This window comes from Syzygium oleosum, unplaced genomic scaffold, assembly GCF_021117445.2.
Source record: "Syzygium oleosum isolate NSW1041296 unplaced genomic scaffold, Sole_v2.1 Sole_v2.25, whole genome shotgun sequence".
Taxonomy (NCBI): Eukaryota; Viridiplantae; Streptophyta; class Magnoliopsida; order Myrtales; family Myrtaceae; genus Syzygium; species Syzygium oleosum.
The window spans coordinates 5,655,807-5,673,942 of record NW_026607509.1 but is presented as its reverse complement, the minus strand read 5'-3'; the positions used below and the strand labels follow the sequence as shown (position 1 = coordinate 5,673,942).

At 43.7% G+C, this 18,136-nt stretch overlaps 3 protein-coding genes and 1 pseudogene across 4 annotated transcripts; 1 reads left to right on the top strand and 3 right to left on the bottom strand.

Moving 5' to 3' along the window:
- Positions 1-708: 708 nt before the first annotated feature.
- LOC130134964 (uncharacterized) lies at positions 709-1,395 on the bottom strand (annotated as a pseudogene).
- Positions 1,396-7,755: 6,360 nt separating this feature from the next.
- Positions 7,756-12,172, top strand: LOC115687602 (uncharacterized). 2 transcript variants are annotated; one of them, XM_056302961.1, is made up of 5 exons: positions 7,756-7,920; positions 9,602-9,737; positions 11,134-11,227; positions 11,560-11,640; positions 11,736-12,172. In XM_056302961.1, exons 1-5 carry the CDS (start codon positions 7,866-7,868, stop codon positions 11,871-11,873), a joined length of 504 nt encoding a protein of 167 aa, XP_056158936.1. In that variant the 5' UTR covers positions 7,756-7,865; the 3' UTR covers positions 11,874-12,172. The 2 variants fall into 2 exon arrangements, with proteins under 2 accessions (XP_056158936.1, XP_056158937.1); XM_056302962.1 differs by having other exon boundaries at positions 7,774-7,917.
- Positions 12,173-12,687: 515 nt separating this feature from the next.
- LOC115687601 (putative gamma-glutamylcyclotransferase At3g02910) lies at positions 12,688-13,493 on the bottom strand. Its single transcript, XM_030613232.2, has one exon. It carries the CDS (start codon positions 13,346-13,348, stop codon positions 12,752-12,754), a length of 597 nt encoding a protein of 198 aa, XP_030469092.1. The 5' UTR covers positions 13,349-13,493; the 3' UTR covers positions 12,688-12,751.
- A 995-nt stretch (positions 13,494-14,488) lies between these two features.
- LOC115687566 (uncharacterized) lies at positions 14,489-18,124 on the bottom strand. Its single transcript, XM_030613177.2, has 5 exons — positions 17,494-18,124; positions 17,152-17,414; positions 16,913-17,030; positions 15,451-15,659; positions 14,489-15,075 (listed from the first exon to the last, which is right to left on the bottom strand). Exons 1-5 carry the CDS (start codon positions 17,962-17,964, stop codon positions 14,622-14,624), a joined length of 1,515 nt encoding a protein of 504 aa, XP_030469037.1. The 5' UTR covers positions 17,965-18,124; the 3' UTR covers positions 14,489-14,621.
- Positions 18,125-18,136: the final 12 nt, after the last annotated feature.

The window sequence follows — 18,136 nt, the reverse complement described above, 5'->3', positions numbered from 1 at the left end:
ACTGACAATTTAGAAAGAGCAAACAATGAAGAAAATATCTCGGTTGACATCTGCTGTGATGGAGGGAAGTGAAGTGCAAGGAAACAATGACACAGGCAGAGGAGAAAGAGGATGGGTCAGGAATTATATGCATTTCATTGCCTCTTACTATTTTTTTCCAATAACACCTCCTTGCTTCTTTAGAATGTTAATAGGAAAAAGAACAGTTTAGTGAGTTTACCCCCTTAATTTTCAGCATATATATTCCCTTAAACATGCAAATGGCGGCAATACAGAAATCACGACACCATATATAACTAGCAATTTTCAGTTTGTATAGAAGTATGCTATTCTCGGTTGAAGAACTTTTTTTCACAATAGCATTGAAATATTTTTATGATATTTATGTTCCCAAATAAAAACATATACTGTTCCTTAACTGCGAATTCACAAGTCCTAACTCACAATTGAACATAACTATTGAGTGGGATAGAAAATAAAGTGAACACAGAAACCATAAAAAGCACCACCAAGCGCAATATGATATCAAAATGCAATTCTTATGTCTCATGTTATGTTTTTCTCTAGACAAGTTAGTCACTACAACACTTGTACACCTCTACCAGGTCTTGCACCGGCGACTAAACTAGGTGATCATCGGTCGAACAACCGCATTCTCACTTCAAGAACTCGACAGAGTCTATGCAAGCATGGAGTTACAAACCCCTTTCCCATCTTATCACTCAAGCCCTCGCATGAAAGAACTAACGACTTTCTCGCCCGATACAAAACTGTGGTGCACGGCATCTGCAATGATTTATGCCACAGATCTTAAAATGAAATCACTAGCTTCAATGACAGACCGAGACAATTCCATTAACAGCGAACCAAACAGCTTTAGATTAGATTAATGCACCTTCACAATCAAGTTACCACCTACAGAGAGTGAGTGATCATCACCTTCACGATCGAGAAGTCTTCATCGAATCGACGAACCCGCTTCTGAGAAGCCTCTCCACATACTTCCCCAATATGTCCACCTCCAAATTCACCTTCGCCCAACTCTCTTCATGGGAATGACCATCTTCTCGCTGCGTATACGCCACCAAAGATGAAATTGAAGCAATCCTCCCCATCGAACACGCCCACCACCATCAAGCTCGTCCCGTTGACGGCAATGAACCACTAGGGCACCGCGTACCCCAGCAGCTCCTTCCCCACCCTCACCTTCACCCACAGCGAGTCGGCCTCCGGCTCCATCGACACGATCTCCCCGGTCCCGTCCACGTGGCCCTGCACGCAGTGCCCGCCCATCCGGCTCCATCGACACGATCTCCCCGGTCCCGTCCACGTGACCCTCGCACGCAAGGCCCGCCCATCCGGCCATTGGCCGCACCGCCCGCTCCAGTTCACCATCGACCCAGCCCCGAGCTCGACTGTGGACGTCTTCCGCAGCTTCTGGGACGCAATCGAATGGAGGCCTTGGTGCCAAGGCTAAGAGAGATGGTGCGGCCGTAGGTAGACGTTGCTAGGGTTCCCCAAATTGACGCGAGCATAGACCTTGTGCTCAATCGCCGCGTCGGAAACAGCCAGGAATTTGGTGCGTGAGAGAGAGAGAGAGAGAGAGAGAGAGAGAGAGAGAGAGAGAGAGAGAGAGAGAGAGAGAGGAATCAGCCGACGAATCGTGAATCGTAAATCGTAGCCGCCCGATGGGGCTCCGGAGGCGACAACGGAGGCGGAGGCGCAGGCGGAGGGGGAGGGGCTCAGGATCCAGCAGCCGCGACGGGCCAGACGCAGATCTGAACTCGGAGAGACGGCCAGGCTCTTGGGAGAGACGGAGGCGGTGGAGAAAGAAAGAGAGAGAGCGTCTTCTCCCCCACGAGAGCAGGTAAAGAAGGCCTCCAAAATTGAAAAGAGGAGAGAGAAAGTGTTTTAAGCGAGATTTCAACTTTTCGCCCGTCCCTCCAATTTTTCTTCTTCTTTTTTTCACGTTAAGTGACACGTGTCACTTTCTTAATGGAACAGATACGCCACGTAGGATAACTACGTGGCAGTATGTTACTACTGAATATTTTCTCCCTTTGGAGAGAATTTCCACTTTCTAGAAAGTTCTCTCTCTCCATTGAGTTTTGGGTTTGCTTGTTGAGGTTGTCCACTCTTTAAATTTTACAGAAATATTTGACCATCTTGGTTCATTATTTAATGCAAGCATATGGACCGATCAATCGTTGTTGATATACTTTCGCTGTCCCAAGACTTATCTGATATTAATTTTGTAGGTATGTGCGTGGCATTGTGTAGATGTACAAGGGGGCGGATGTAAGTATATATGATATATGCTCATGTCAAGTAGAATAATAATACAAAATGAGTGCAGTATTTAATGGCCATCGCCCAAAACATGGTACCTTTTGCGACAAGGTGAGATCAGCTTGTCGCTCCTAAAATTGTTTAAGCCCCCATCAATCGTTGGCTGTCATCTTCAACAAGCTCTTCTATGAATGCAACTGGTCACTTTCACGGGTGAAGCTCCACTAATGCCATGGCAAGTGGGAATCTTAAGGGTTGGAAAGGCATCATTCCTAGAAGCAAGAGTTAAATTATTTTTTTTGTAACCATAAATTGCTCTCCACACCTCATTGTCACTATTATAAAATTTGGGCAATGATGTTTGTTCTCGGGTCGATTACGTGGCAACGTGTTCTTCATATTTTGTGATAAGTGATCCCGCATATTTGCTTTGATGAAGCGGATTACTGGTTTGCAATTCTGCCATCATATATTATCAGCTCTAGAACAACACGTTAGCAACTTCGTAACTTTAGCGGTAAACAGGATTGTTGATCAGGCGATAATATGGTCCGATTTCCTATTCAATCCCCACCTTTCTTCGGGCCAAAATTATATGGTCCAACTAATAATCATGACCTTTCTTTAACATTCTTTCCTTCAACAATTTTGAGTTTTTGTTATATTCTCTCGATCAATTGCATTGATTTGCTTTTTCGTTTAGGGGGTTTAAGTGTAAGATCACAAATAACTGAGGGATGAAGTGCAAGAATATTTCCTTTTCCTTTTATTAATGGGCAACCGAGTGCTTTTCCACTAGATAACTAGTCTGAAGAAGAGCGCCTTCTTTCGATTACCAAGAACAATAAGAGCACCTACTTTCCTAATCTTCTTTAATTGAAAGTTTACTTTTCCTTCCAAGCATAAACTTCCCATTATTCTTCTCAAAAAATGGGCACACCCCTCTCTCTCTCTCTCTCTCTCTCTCTCTCTCTCTCTCTCTACCATCGCCTTATGGGTCATATGTGCACATGCAATAAAGTCAAGTGCAGTAAAATGTTAAGGAATCCAAATGCTTCGGTTCGGAGGAGGGCCAAAAAGCCAATCTTACAAACACAAGCCTCGTGTAAAGGGGCAAAAGAAAAAAAAAAGGCAAGAGAGATTATAGGTGAACCCCTAGACATTTTGATTTCACTCAGCCAAAGATTCTCAGAATCAAACCACAATTATTGCAGCCCTTTGACGTTTCCTTCCTCTTTTCCTTCCCTCCCTCCCCAACCCCGAAAACCCTCCCACCTCTTCAACATCCACACGCAAACGCGTTTGACTACTCCAGAAATGAAAAAAAGAAAAAAGTTCAGACAAGACAGACGTTCGCAGCCGCGATCAGCTCACGACAGCCCACTTTTTCTTGCCACTCGATACACATGTGGGTCGATACCCTTTCGCTTGTGGGAATCTAATCTTCGAGAAATTTTTAGAATTTTGTAGTTTCCCTCTTCCCTTTCCCGATTCCAACCCTGAAAGAATTCTTTTACATCTGCCCCGGGGGAGGGCTCCTTTGAAAAGTTTTGTTTTTGAAAGAGAGAGAGGGGGGCGTCCCTTCTTTCTACGGAATCGGGCAAGATTCCTTCGATTGTCAAAGTTTGAGGCTCCATCTTTAACTAATATCAACCATCCCCCACGTTACCTCCTCTCAATCCTCTTTTACAATCCCTTCTAATTGGATTAAATTCGCCACTAATGCAAAACTTTTTTGACGCGAGAACGCCGTTGTTATCGAATGCGTAGTTCGGTCACGACTATTTCTTTTACTTGCACTAAACAAATCGATGTTCTCGCGAAGGGTTTTTTTTTCGTGACAACGCATGTAATTTAAACCCTCCTAGAGTTCCCCCCCGATCTTTCTTCTCGTGCCAAACACATCGCCTTTGTCTTTCCTAGAACATATATATATAACAAATGGGGATGTAAACTATGATATGGGGCGAGGCGAGGGATGCCCTCGCCGGAGAAGAAAAAAAAAGGAAAAAAAAAAGACGAAAATACCCTAGGGACAAAGTTTAATGGGGTAAATGTGTCACAATGGGCAGAGTTTGGGATTTTTAATGTCACAAAAAAAAGTTCAGGGTAAATTTGTCACAAGTGGCATAGTTTGAGATTTTTCGTGTCACAAAAAAAAGTTTAGGGTAAATCTGTCACAAGTGGTAAAGTTTGGGGTTTTTTGTGGTATTTTCCCTATTTTAATTGATTGTTGTGATTTAGGAAAACAAAAAACAAAACCTTTGAGCAAATGGCAATAAAGTGGAAGCATATCAATTAGATTTATCAATCTCCATAAATCTGGAAATTTGAATGAAGAAAGGGAGCTTTTCGACGAAGACGGTTTTAGAATCGAAAGCCACTTAAAAAAAAATGCGATTAGAGGAAATCAAGAATCATTACTTTGTTTCATCATAAAGTTAGGCAGCTTGACCACAGGAATTTCATAGTGGGAACAAATGAACCACGTGCGCCAACGAGATTAGAAATAATTTATTCATTTGCCCTTAATTACAGTCTCAGGGGTAAACGGATGTTAAGATCAAGATTTTTTTTTGTCTGTTGGATGTTAAGATCAAGATTTGGAAGGCGGAGAAGGTGGATAAACTTCCTGCAAAGGAGAATGGTGAAATGGTTGTCTGATTCAAAGCAAATGAATAAGTTATACAAAGTTGGAAATTCGAAAATTTTGACGTTTCGTTTTAGAGATGACTTTTTCATAATCGAGAAGAGCAATTTCGAAATATGAAAAGTGGAGAAATGCCTTACGATTTTTTTACAGTAGTGCATATTACGCCGATTTATTGAGATGGATAAATTGTTGATCAGGAGAGTCGAAAAATTTTTACTCGTGCCACTCAAGGTGTAGTTATAAAGAAAAGCATGATCTTGCAACGTTTTGTGGTGACCATCGATCCATCGCTGCTTAAAACGCCGCCATTTTGACGTATGATATGTATTTTCTAAATTTTTTGGGCCTAGGCTAGATGAGGCCCATAGGACATAATGGTCACTGATGCACTGACCCAATCCAACCTAACATCCGACCGCCGACGACCAACCTTCGATCCCTACGGGTGCATTTATTTTGCAAAAAATAAATTATTCGAAAAACGTTTTCCTAAAAATAATTACTTACATCGTTTATGAAAAAAAATGAATGAAAGAAAAATATTTTCATCATCCATGAAAATATTTACACATGAATTGTTGTTGGATAATGCAAAAAAATTTCATCGGTTGATTATTTCAAACGAAACAAGCAATTATTTTTAGAAAGATATTATATTTTTTAAATCATTCATTTTCCACAAAACAAACATAATTTAAAAAGAACACCCGGGGTCACATAATCGGTGAGTCGTTTCATTAATTTTGCTCAGATATGAGTTAGGTCTAAATAAGTTGTGAACCCATTTAATACCCATATTAAACTCATTTTTGACCAATTTATACCCATAGAGTTAGGTCTAAATCCATTTATGACCCATTAACTAAATATAACAAACTCATATAACAATTCAACCCATCAAATATGAGTTAGGAAATTGATCCATGATCCATTTTGATAGGTCTAATTTTTAATTTTAAGGTTCCTAGCGGGAGTAGGGGGAGAGGCTAGTGTTAATTATAGTAGGGCTGGCTGTGCTTTTTGTGTAGTGTCAAATTCAGGTCTAAATCGAACACGGCACGTTTCAAGCGTTTATCAATCATGTTGTATTCTTGAAACCCAAACGCGATAATTTTTTTAAATGTGTTACGCGACATAACATGATACAATTGACACACCATTATCAGTCATGTTATATTCTTGAATACCAAACACGACAATTTTTTTTAAATGGGTTACTCGACACAACATGATACAATTAACACGCGTAAACTTCTATATCTTATGCTAACAGGTAAAAATGTAATTAAACGCGTATTAACATGTCTGAGAGCGAAGAGAGTCGTAAAAGTGGATCGGGTCCAATTAAGTTATGAACTCATTTAACACCCATATTATATTAGGCTTTATCATTTCTGAACCCATTTATTGAATAAGACCGAACAATATAACAACTCGGCCCATTTAATACGAATTAAAAAATGAGTCTATGATCTACTTTGACGGGTCTATGTCACATATGATCGGCCTGACTTGACCCAAATACTTCTTTTTTTCTTAGTTATAACTTGAATGATTCAAGGTTAATTGGCGAAACTCAACAGAACCCACCACTCATGTTTGTATATGAAATATGAATAGAATAGATGGGGGGGGGAGTCGAGGAGTAAAAAGTGGCAACGGTGATACCAAAATGGAAATGGACAAGAAATGAATTCCTAGGAGGGAGTGATGACGTTGTTTGGAATTTTGGCCGACGGATACACCAAAGTGCCGTTTTTGGTTTTGTATTCAAAATTATCCTTTTTACGGCCCCCCCAGTAAGTATCGTTTACTTACGTCCACCTAGGGTGCGTTTGGTACAGCATTTGGAATGCTACTTTGGGAATGCAAATGCCTTTGGGTGGAAGCCCTTTAGGAAAAATGAAAATGGCGTTTGGTAAAAACTCATTTGCAAAGCTATTTTGACCCAAGTAGTGTTTGGTTAATTTTTTTACAAATGGGCTTTGAGAGGGTTTTTTAAAAAAAAGGCAAAAATACCCTTCGCCGGCTCCGCGAAGGGCTACGGCCGCGGCGAGCCAGGATCTGCGCGCGGCGGCCGCCGCCTGCCGCCGAGCGACCCCGGCGAGGGACGCCGACCTCGGGCGACGAGGCTGAGTCGCGCGACCCCAGGCCGACGGCCGCCTGGTCAGCGCGACCCGCCGACGGCAGCCCGGGTCGCGCGACCCAGGCCGACGGCCGCTTGGGTCGCGCGACCCGAGCCGACGGCCGCTGAGGTCGCGGGACCCGGCGATCGCCCGACCGGCGGCGCGCTGGGCCATCGCGACCCGGGCGGCCGTCGCCTGGGTCGGGCGACCTCGCCGGACCTTCGCCGTCGCCGGCCCTTTGCCCTCGCCGGAGTCCCTTTGGTGAAGAAGATGAACGATAACGAGAGGGCAAAGCCAGGAATATTGAAATTTGAGTGAGGGTAGTTTGGGAAGTATAAAAATGATTTTGGCATTTGGTTCAATTTGAAAGTCCAAAGCTAGTCTTGATAGCATTGGGCTTTCAGCATTGAAAATGCTAGTTTTGAGCATTTTCAATGCTCAATGCTAACCGTTTGGTTCAGCATTTTTGGGAAGGGGCTTTCGGGACTGAAAGCCCCTTCCCAATGCTGTACCAAACGCAGCCCTAATCCCAAGTTGAAGGGGTGAGTTCGGAATGGCAATTTTCGTGAATGTAAGGATTAGAGAGGGGTAAATTCCCCCTTTCTCCCCCATGAACAACCAAATGCCCCTCCCCCGCCCCCCCCCTTTCTCCTTTCGATATTTCCGCTCCATTTTATCCTCGCTCCCTCCCTCTTCTTCCCCTTCTCCTCCGACGACGACGACGATCTCTCTTTCGCTTCTCTACCTCTCTCTCTCTCTCTCTCTCTTCTCTGCCTGTGTGTCGTTGGCCGTGGGAAATGGCGACCTGCTTCTCCCCACTATCGATCTCCTCCTCCTCCTCCTCCTCCGCCGGTAAGCTCGTTTTCCCCTTCTGTCGGTGTACAAGTTCATCACTGATTTCACACCTTTCACCGAATCAGCATCGCTTCCGCTTCCACCTCCCCCCCGATTTGTTCCCATCCTCGCTTTTTGCCAAACTCCCCCACACGCTCCAGCTTCCTCCTTTCCTCTCTCGCCCCCCTTCCCCTTCCCCTTTCTGTTGTATTTTTCCACCTTCCCCGTACACTTCCTTCTGCGGTTGCAATTGAATGAATGATCCCGAATTCCTCTCTCTCTTTTTTTTTTTGGGGGCCCTCGCCAACGTTACGCTTCGTTTGCTATATTATACACGCGTACTAGTGTCTCTGTTTCGATCCGAATTGCTTCCGGGTTCTGTCAGTCGAGTGTTCGTACTGAACCCCCCCTGCTGTGGGAATGCGAACGCTTATGTCCCATCCTGTCCACGTTTGGCTTGCTTTTATACAGGTTCATGAACAATGATCCTGAGGCTGTTGTGCAATCGCGACTGTGATGCCGCTTCTTTTCCTTCCCACTTTACTTTGAGCCTTCATATATGATTTTAGCCGCCCCCGCCCTGCTTTGTGGCGACTCGTAATGCTGGGAAGCGCTCATGAGAGGCGTATTATTAAGTGTTGCATGCAGAGCATCGCTCCCCCCTTTGCCTCTTGATGTCCTGGAGAGGAAACTCGTGTAGTTTAGGGATACCAACGGCCAGATACTTGGTTGATGAGTTTAGACTCTTGCTGCTACAGGAGATAACTCTGCTCTATGGCCTTTGGGTAGTGAATGGCGAGGGAATAATAGCTCGTTCAGGCAACTTGGGCAATTCATATGGTTTAGTCCTCCTTAACAAGTATAGCCTGTAGGTCGGTGTTAATTTGCAAAGTGAGCCCAATCTCAGCTGAAGTTAGACTAAAAATCGCTAAACATCTGTCGGTAATCCCATTGAACATTGAAATGCTGGTTTTAGGCACGGATTCAGCTGGTCGAGGGTCTGTTAGGTCGTCAGAAAATGTAACTTGAAGGATACTTAAATCTTTAGGCGTCAACTCGAATGCTTCTTAAACGACAGCTGATTTTCCGTAAGCCTCGGGATTAAGAGTTGTGTGCTGATTTCATCGGCAATTGGTGGCTGAAAATTTTTATCGACTTTCCTTCACTTGTGAATAGGAAAGTTTCAAGTATGCATAATCCCAGCCCACAAGAGATACTATTTCGAAAACAAGGAAAGGAATGTCTTCAGCGTAAGCAGCGGAACATCATTAGTTCTACTTGAAAGGTTTTATAGCGAAAATATTCCATTGACTATGTTTCTAGTCCTAAATTATGAGACAAGAAAGGGTTGAACTTTGTATGAGTCTTGCTAGGTTCGAGAATCCTCAATCATATAGCTGCCTATGCTCGCTAGATCTTGATAGGAATGCTGTTAGTTTGAACATTGTTACATTACCTGCATGCTGACTGATTATAAGTGCAGATGATCCTAGGTAGCATGGTAAATTTCATGTGATGTCGCTTCAGTTTCTATTGCTCTGCTTCTTAATTTAATGTTAGATTAGATCGAGCTTCTTTCTTTTTGTGCTTTTCTCAAATTAGGTTTTCTGAGGATACCAAGGCTATTTTGCTTCACCGGCTCATTAATTGAGTTCTTTTGTTCCTTTCATCTTATGCTATTACCTTAATCATGTCGAAGGTGGGTCTCATCTGAAGGCTCGTGAGCTTGGCTTTCTCAAGTCAACTTCATTTCGGACTGGACCAAGGCTGAATATCCAGAAGAAGTCAAATGAAATTGAAGACAAGAGGCGCTTTTCAGTTCGTGCTGAGTACCAGTATGTTATCTGAATCTTACTACAATGTGATGGGCACTTGGACGAGTTTTCTGTGATTTATGTATATGAAATTATGTGACACGATGCATTTTTACCTTCCTGACAGTGGTACTTACTGGGGTTGTCCTTTTTCTTTATATTGACTTAGTCTTCTGATCCTTGGAATTGTCTGATTTTCGTGTGCTTAGATTGTCCATGACTTGTGCTTGTGACTTTTGTGCTCTTCAATGTCTTTCTTTTTCTTGTCCATTCAATCATTCTAAGTCGTCTCTTACTTTATTTAGCGGGTAAACACGCAAAGAATTCTATGGAATCCATGTCCATGGTAACGTGCGATTGAAGGATGCTTAATTCTTCCAATTACTTAGATAGTCTAGAGTATGCAATATCTCAAATATTTACTTGTCATATTTTCAGTATTATTCAAATCAACAGGACTTACATATTATAGGCATATAGTTCCATTTCTGAAATTGCTGTGATTATTTAGTAGTTGGCAATGCTTTTCAAGTAAACTTTTGTTCCTTCCCCATAAAAAGAAAGCTCTTGCTGAAGGTAGTCTGTGATGGTAGAAACTTTAGGGTTACTCTTTCTTTCTATGGACATGTCTTGCGGATATATATTGTGGATCTTGTTAACGAGTGCCCCATTGCACTTGTTCACCATATTTAATAAAGTGTGGTTTTCATTTTCAATGCACAAATTGTGCATCACACGATGTTGCATTAATTTTGCAGGATATTGTGCCTCATAATTGTCAGTTTATGAAGTTTGATATCCAATAACAGGTTCTGGTTTCTTACATGATGGGGCCTCCTTTTTCTTAGCGAGTTACTAAAGAAGGAGTCCCTGTCCTGGACATTATTTGCTTCAAATAAAAGTGATAACAGACAACACAATCTGAATAATTTATACTGTTTTATTCGGCCTTGCTTTTTGGAAGTATGTTTTCACATGAGATTCTCTTTTGGTTTTGCCGGTTCTTAACACATCCGGTGGCACCCAAATTCCCTTTATGCAGAAGTTAAGATAGGGAACACTTCTTTTAGAATGGCCTCTAATCCACTGTTCAATATTATGACACCTTCTAAGTTTGAAGTTTTCATTAATAGGATTCAGTTTTTACAGTCAAGCGACAAACACCATTTTTTAGTTTATTCACGTGTTTGTTTGATACTGTTGAGTAGTTTTGTCAACTTTCTCTCCGAAATTATCGCAACTACACCTCTTGTCGCGAAGTCATTTCAGAAGCCATTTTTTCTTTCTGTTTTATATCATAGCACCTTTTCCTTTTTTTCTTGCTTTTAACATCATAATTTCCTTTAAAATTTCGTCCAAAGAGTCCTATCCTATAGAGCTGATCTAATATATTCTACTCTAATTTTATGGTGTGCAGTGATGGTGGTAGGGGTGGAGGCAGTGATTTTGTTGCCGGTTTTCTTCTGGGTGGTGCTATTTTCGGAACGTTAGCTTACGTATTTGCTCCGCAGGTAATTAGTTAGTTCTTATCTGGTGCAGTAAGTAGTCTTCCAATTTATTCGGGGAGATGAGTTTGACAGCACTGTTCATGAGGGAACCATTTTGGTGCAAAATTTGCCAAATTCTGTGCAACTTGTACTGCGACATTGTATATAAGCACAAAAAGAGAAACACGTGCAGATAACTAGATTCTGGTTTGAGTTTCCTGATTTATAACATTAAAGTGAAGCTAAGGAACGTGGTGTTTGTTGTCTGTATTAAGTAAGAGAAAAAAGTGAGGTTCTGGAAAGGATGAGTTTGGATGGCAACTACTAATAGTGAGAATTTACCTCATGTCTTTTAGATTAGAAGATCTCTGCTAAATGAAGACGAGTATGGGTTTCGGAGGGCCAAGAGGCCAATATATTATGATGAAGGCTTGGAGGTAATTGTTACGGGGTAACTCCTTAAGGGATATTTGTCCTTTGATAGGGATGTGATACATTTATCTGATTCTGAATGTCCTCTTGTTGCAAGCAGAAGACCAGGCAGACTCTGAATGCGAAGATCAGCCAACTCAATTCTGCCATTGACAATGTTTCTTCTCGTCTGAGGGGTGGAAATAATGCACCTAATGTCCCAATCGAGACCGATCCAGAAGTAGAAGCTACCCTGTAGATCAATGTGCCTCATCCGTCGACAAGCTTGGTAGATGCGTTCGATGCCTATTTTGGACAGCAAAAGCAGGGAAGAGGTGGTGTTACGCAAGTAGGCGTGCTCTGAAGGGCATGATCCTGCTGATTTCTGTTAACTCATTTGGGTATTGATTTTTCTTGTGGTGAGCCGAGAAAGAAATAACTGAAACAGCCAGCATCTTTGAGTTTGCAGATGCGTTGGACCGATACTTGATATATTTTCTTTTGTCTTCGCCCTGTGGACTAAAGTTGAGTACAAATATCGCTTCTGCATTTCAACAATGTTACATATCGCTCAGTTGCTCTCGCGAGTAATTATGTATCAACAATGTTACAACAATGTTACAAGCGGGCGAAAAGTCAATAGAAAATCACCCCCAAAAAAGAGGAAGGCGCAACGGAGCTACTTTGCTGGTAGGAGCCAAATGTTGTTCCAAGAAGAAAGCTCAGGCCGTGTCTAGAGGAAGAAGGTAAGAAAGGAAAACGAAAACATTGCACGTTGGAAAGCAATAAAAGGGAATGATTGTGTGGGGAAAGGACACGATATAAGAGTTGCATAGTCTTGAAGAAATATGCAAAGGAGCTGGCGTGAAACTTGATATCATCATCCTCATTCCAAATATATAAAAAGCAAAAACACCAATTGGCAATTGGCAAATGAGGTCATGCCTCATTAACTCGGTGCCAAGAAAATTTGAGCTAAGAGATGAGTCAAAGGCCGGCGAAACATGACGACAGAAGAGTGCCAAAGAGAGACTCTATTGCTAGCTAATTCGACGTGATGCTCTTGTCTATTTTGTAAAAATGGAGTAGAGCAGGGAAGAGACTAAGGAGGAGACAAAAAAGTGGCGCTGAAGGCAATCAGGCGGCGGAGGAGGAGGAGGAGGAGGAGGAGAGGAAGCAGCGAATGTGGTCGAGGAAGGAGAGGTTGGGAGGCCTGTCCCCACGCTTCACGTACCCACGCGCCACCTCCTCCGTGTAGCCCCCGTACCCCATCTTCCCACACTTGTTCCACATCTCCATCGCGTAGCTGCTGTCCGCGTAGTACGCCTCCGCCCTCCTCGTCTTCCTCCTCCTTCTCCTCTCCTCTTCCGCCTCTCCCTCCTCTTCCCCCTCCGCCAGCTCGACCACCTCGATGGGACGCCTCTGGTAGTGCCCGCGAGAGGTGCCCTCCAGCTCGTCCAGCAGGGAGAGGGCGCGCGCCGACGAGACCGAGTAGAGCTCGCCGGAGACGCGGCGGCCGGAGCCGGGGAGGTCGAGGAGGAAGGGGACTCTGTAGGGACCGCAGACGAGGGGGTACCTGATGGAGGTGCGGCACCTCCCCAGGAAGGAGGCCTCGCCGGTGGCCATGAGCTCCTCCAGCACCCGGTGGTTGTGGAATCCTTTCTTGAGGGTGCCGTAGGTGAACACCACCACCACCACCTCCTCCTCCTCCTCCTCCTTCGCTTCCGACCCCATCCCCCCACCCGATGGATCAGTCAGTCGTATATTTTCTCGGACGAGATGATGATGATGATTGGGTTATGGACGGATGGATGGATTGATGAATGATTTGTAGGGTGTGGAATGGAATGGAATGGGAGACTTTTAATCTGCTTCGGTCTTTGTCTAACTTTTTGGGATTCCATTCTATTTGGGTTTTGATTTATGTCATGGCAGCTTTTGGCTGGCTGAGAAAGCGAGGGATTGATTCTTGACCACTTTGTCCCCCTTCTTTATTATATAATAGTGGCGAACGTCTTTGGCCCATTGCCCCTTCTTTCTCCACGGAAATTTCTAAATTGGACAAATAGCGTGCACCTAAACACGTTGTAAAACAATTTATGACACGTGTTTTCTTCGTTACGACGGCGCTTGCTAATGCTGTGTAAGGTGGCATCGGGAGCACCATAATCATCTACGGTGCGACTTTCTCTTTTACATCTTGCACCTAATCATGATGTATGGATACTTAGCCACGATGGCCCGTCCTAAAGTCGGTACGGTACGTCGATTATGCGTAAAAATGCCCCGACATTTTGGCGAAACTTTTGGATTACCAATACTTATTTCCGTTCCTCTTTCAGTTTCTTACTCCCTTAACTGGTAGACAACAATTGACCAAAAGAAATGGTAGACAACACGTGTCACGTGGCGAATGGCATTGGAATATACGTACGTGGTACATTGGATGGACCCAGTATTTTCTCCTTGTTTAATATCAAGTCAATTACATGTTATCACATTTTAAAAAGAACCTTTTCTCTTTTGACCCCGGGAGGCCATCCGCCCAAAAGTTCATCAACGTCATAAGCACGTGTTCATAAGACAAGAAGAAACCATCCTAAAAGATTAAGTCAACCGAAAGTGCATGCTTGGAATAAGAGTACTTTTACCATATTGCGCCGTGTCTCTAACAAATTCAATCTACGAAGCCATCGGCCCATATAGTCACCTTCCACACTCAGTTCCATCGAGCCCGGCCGATCTACAACTCAGGAAACAGAAGCCTTACCAGAGTGTCCTCATTTGATTACAATGTGATACTTGAAAGGCCTGCTCAGTTTCGATCCAGTTTATATTAACAAGGATGGGTAAACACAAAACTAAGATAAACTCTTTTAAGAAAAAAAAAACTCCACTTATATAAATCAAAAGAATGTCCTAATCCATTTGAATACATTGCTATCAACAATGACAGATCCCATTGACATTGGGAAAAATCATCAAGAAAATGGCCTCAAGCACCAGGCTACAAGCTCGAAACATGATCAGAAGCAACATCCGACCGGATCCCAGAACTCTCGACATTAAACGCAAAAGACTCTGCCAATTCAGCAGCATTCTGGACCCTAAGCCGGGTTCCCTGTTGCCCGACGACTGTGGATGCAACCCTTGCAGCTAAGGCGCCAATGCCTTTCAGATCAGATGCACCCCGCAAAATCCCATACAAGACACCCGAGGCGTACGCGTCCCCAGCTCCACAAGTATCCACCGGGATGCATGGGGAAGGAGGGATATAGATTGCTTCTCCCTTCACACCGAAATAAGAGCCCCGGGGGCCATCTGTAACCGAGACTAGTGGGACAAAATGGCTCAGGTACCTTGTAGCTGAGACAGGACTTTCCTTTGAGGAAAAGTGACAAAAAGCTCGAGCTTCTTCACTATTTGCAAACACGATATCTGCATACTCTCCAACAACTTCCCTGCATGGAGATGTCCGCATCTATATCAGGCACTAAGGATAGAATGTGCCAAACAAAGAAACACATTTAGCCAGTTTACCTAATCTACCATGACCACTGATGATTGGATTTCATATAAAACGCTACTTAATTGGCAACACGCTCAAAATTGGGGGGGAAAAAGTTGCTCCGACAGTTCCCCAGTCCTTAGTTGTTGGAAAAGAGAGTTCCTCCGACTCCCTCAAGAAGGATGGGAAACTGTCTGTGTGGAAAACCCAAAAACAACTAAAAGGACGAGCAAATACGAACAGCTTTTATGGGTACACTCTTCAAACATACGATGCCAGAAAAATTTCAAGATAGCAAATAGAAGGTCAATAAAGCAAGTGAATTTACCAGAAATCATCGTAGTGATTCTCGATGCATGATCCATCAGAGGCAGTTATTGCAACTAAAGCACCACCCCTGCGTGCTACTTCACATGCTTTTACTACGGTTTTGATGGTATCTGGGAGTTCAAATAAATAACCTTCAACGATGAGGACATTTGTTTTGGAAACCATGCCAGCCAGGGATGAATCATAGTTAACAGAGGACGACGTGCCCTGACCACATAAAAAGAAAGGCAATAGTAAAGGAGTGATTTACCATCAGCAGCACACAAAACGAGATCCAAATCCAGGAAATAGCTCTAAACGGTACATGGAACACTAAGCAGGATAAATAAGACAACTTTACAAGGCCCTTCCAGAGCTCATACAAGTTAGATTTCTGCCAGCTGAAATCCTAAACTCAAAAATCCATCTTCTGATGATTTGACAGCAAAAGGAAAAGACCCTGCACAAAATGAATAGCACCATATTTGGATGCTCATGGTCTTGGCCAGTGCCCACAATCTCCAGAACAACAAACAGGCTATTCCCTTATGCCTTAGTTACGTGTCATCTCAAAAACAAAATCATTCTTCTTGAAGTAGTGCTGCATAGTAGATTATGCCTCATCTTAATAGATCTTACAACTAAGACTCAACCCATCAAATATTTTAATACTTTGCCTATGTTTCCTGCACACTCTAAATTTTTTTACATGTGTAAGCCCAATATTGTTTTTCATTTTTAACTTTTCTATCTTGTTTCACTATACGATGAGAAGAAGCCTACCCCTGATTACTATCAGTAAAGTGACCTCTATGCTCTCAGTTTCATCTGACGTGTTAGAAGTTATCCGAGTTAAAAGTAAAACTTAGTTCTGCCAATTTTCCTTTTCACCCATGTCGCTTGAGAACAACAGCTTTTGGTTTTTATCTACCTATGCCAAGCAAAAAGATGAGGTAGGGTTTGACTAAATTGGATGATAAGGCTTGGCTCATTGAAGGAAAGAGAACAATAGTAGGAAAGAATATGTTATCGGAAGAATTACCACAAAATGAAAAAGCACAAATTTAGGTCCTTAGATAGTTATATGCATCTCCTAAGCAGCCATCAGTTTTTCCCTTTTACATGGATCTTCATTGTTGGGTTAGGGACAGAGTGAGACCAGAGATGAAGAGAAAATAAGCAAACCATTATAGGAACAAAGCATGAATCCTCCATCAAAGGCAAAAAAAAATTTAGATTTTGCAATCAATCAACATCTTTGACTGATGTCTCCAAGTTTAGGCCAAAAACTCCAAGATATTGAACTGCTGTATCAGAGACGTAGACTTTTTGGCTGGACGGCTAAAATGCACAACTAGACATTGCATTCTCTAAGAGAAGCATCAATCATCAATTTGCGCAAATACATCAGCAAGAGACGTGGCAACAATCATATTATTTTCAGAAGTTGTCAATGGAGAGCCATTAGAATCATGTCTTACTTGATATGCAAGCATAGTACGCTGAGCATCGGGAGTTGTGAGAACAATCACAGTCCCTGTTGTCCCATCATTGACAGGTGCAGATAGAAAGTTAACATTTGCTCGACGCAATTTTGCCCTGGTAACAATTAAAAAGGAACGTTCAAATTGATAGGGAATTGATTTGAAGCCACTCTGCGAGTAAAAAAAGGTGAGAAGGATTGTTTAAGTTTGAATTTTGAAAGAGATGAGGGCCAGACCTATAAAATCCACCCAAAGGGTCGCTCCCCACACTACCAGCCATAGCAATGCTCAAGGGAGGACCTCCAATGGTCCGAGTGCCGAGCCTCGACAGTGCGACCAAGCTATTGGAGAGAGAACCTCCGGCGGCAGCTTTGTAGCTGCAGCCATCCATGGCGCGCAACACTCGGCCCCGCTCCTCGTGGTTCACCAGCTTTCGGGTACCCTTATGCAGTCCTAATCTCTCCAAGAAAGCATCATCCACCATTCCCGAAAAATCCACCTAAAGAAGCAATAGAAAAGGCACATGAGCAGATACAAGAGCGGGAAAAGTAAGGGGGGGAAGCAGAGAGGGAACCAACCATGGCTTGGCCAAGGCCCAGGACATCCCATCTGTCGGGCAGGGCAGAGGGAGACGTGCTCATGCTGCCGTCCCTGACATGGAAAGCCAAGTCTCCTTCCTCCTCCTCCTCGTCCTCATCTCCGTCGTCGTCCGCAGCAGCAGAATCCGACGGGCGTTCTCTGTCGCCCCGAAAGCAAGAGCAGGAGGAGGAGGAGGAGGAGGAGGAGGCGGCGGATGGGGAAAACCCATGTGGCGGGGGGGCCGTGAAAGCGGACATGAGAGCAACCTGAAGACGTTTGTCGGGGACGCGAGAGGCAGAGCGAAGGGAGGGGAGGGAAGGGGGACGAGGGGGACGAGGGTATAAAGGGAGAGGGGAAGGGAGGAGGAGAGAGGAGATAGGAGGGAACGAATGGAGAGGAGGAGGAGAGAGGAGGGAGAGATGCTTCAGCGTCGTAGTGGTGGTGGTGGTGGTGGTGGTGGTGGGCATCATCGTAATAATACTGGAACGAAACGAAACGAAACGAAACAGGGGGTGGAGGGAATTACAGGGGAAGGCTCAGGGCAAAGACGGGGATGGAGAAGCAACCATCTCCATCCACCCACCAAAACCTCTGCGTCTCTCCCTACTGCTCTTTGATTTTTGGGTGGATAGAATTGGGGGG

Coding starts and splice junctions, on each gene's coding strand:
- LOC115687602 (XM_056302961.1), top strand. CDS start 7,866: ATGGCGACCTGCTTCTCCCCACTATCGATCTCCTCCTCCTCCTCCTCC. Junction 9,738..11,133: donor TCAGTTCGTGCTGAGTACCA/GTATGTTATCTG, acceptor TATGGTGTGCAG/TGATGGTGGTAGGGGTGGAG. Junction 11,641..11,735: donor ATTATGATGAAGGCTTGGAG/GTAATTGTTACG, acceptor TGTTGCAAGCAG/AAGACCAGGCAGACTCTGAA.
- LOC115687601 (XM_030613232.2), bottom strand. CDS start 13,348: ATGGGGTCGGAAGCGAAGGAGGAGGAGGAGGAGGAGGTGGTGGTGGTG.
- LOC115687566 (XM_030613177.2), bottom strand. CDS start 17,964: ATGATGCCCACCACCACCACCACCACCACCACCACTACGACGCTGAAG. Junction 17,415..17,493: donor TGGGCCTTGGCCAAGCCATG/GTTGGTTCCCTC, acceptor TTGCTTCTTTAG/GTGGATTTTTCGGGAATGGT. Junction 15,076..15,450: donor AATCACTACGATGATTTCTG/GTAAATTCACTT, acceptor ATCTCCATGCAG/GGAAGTTGTTGGAGAGTATG.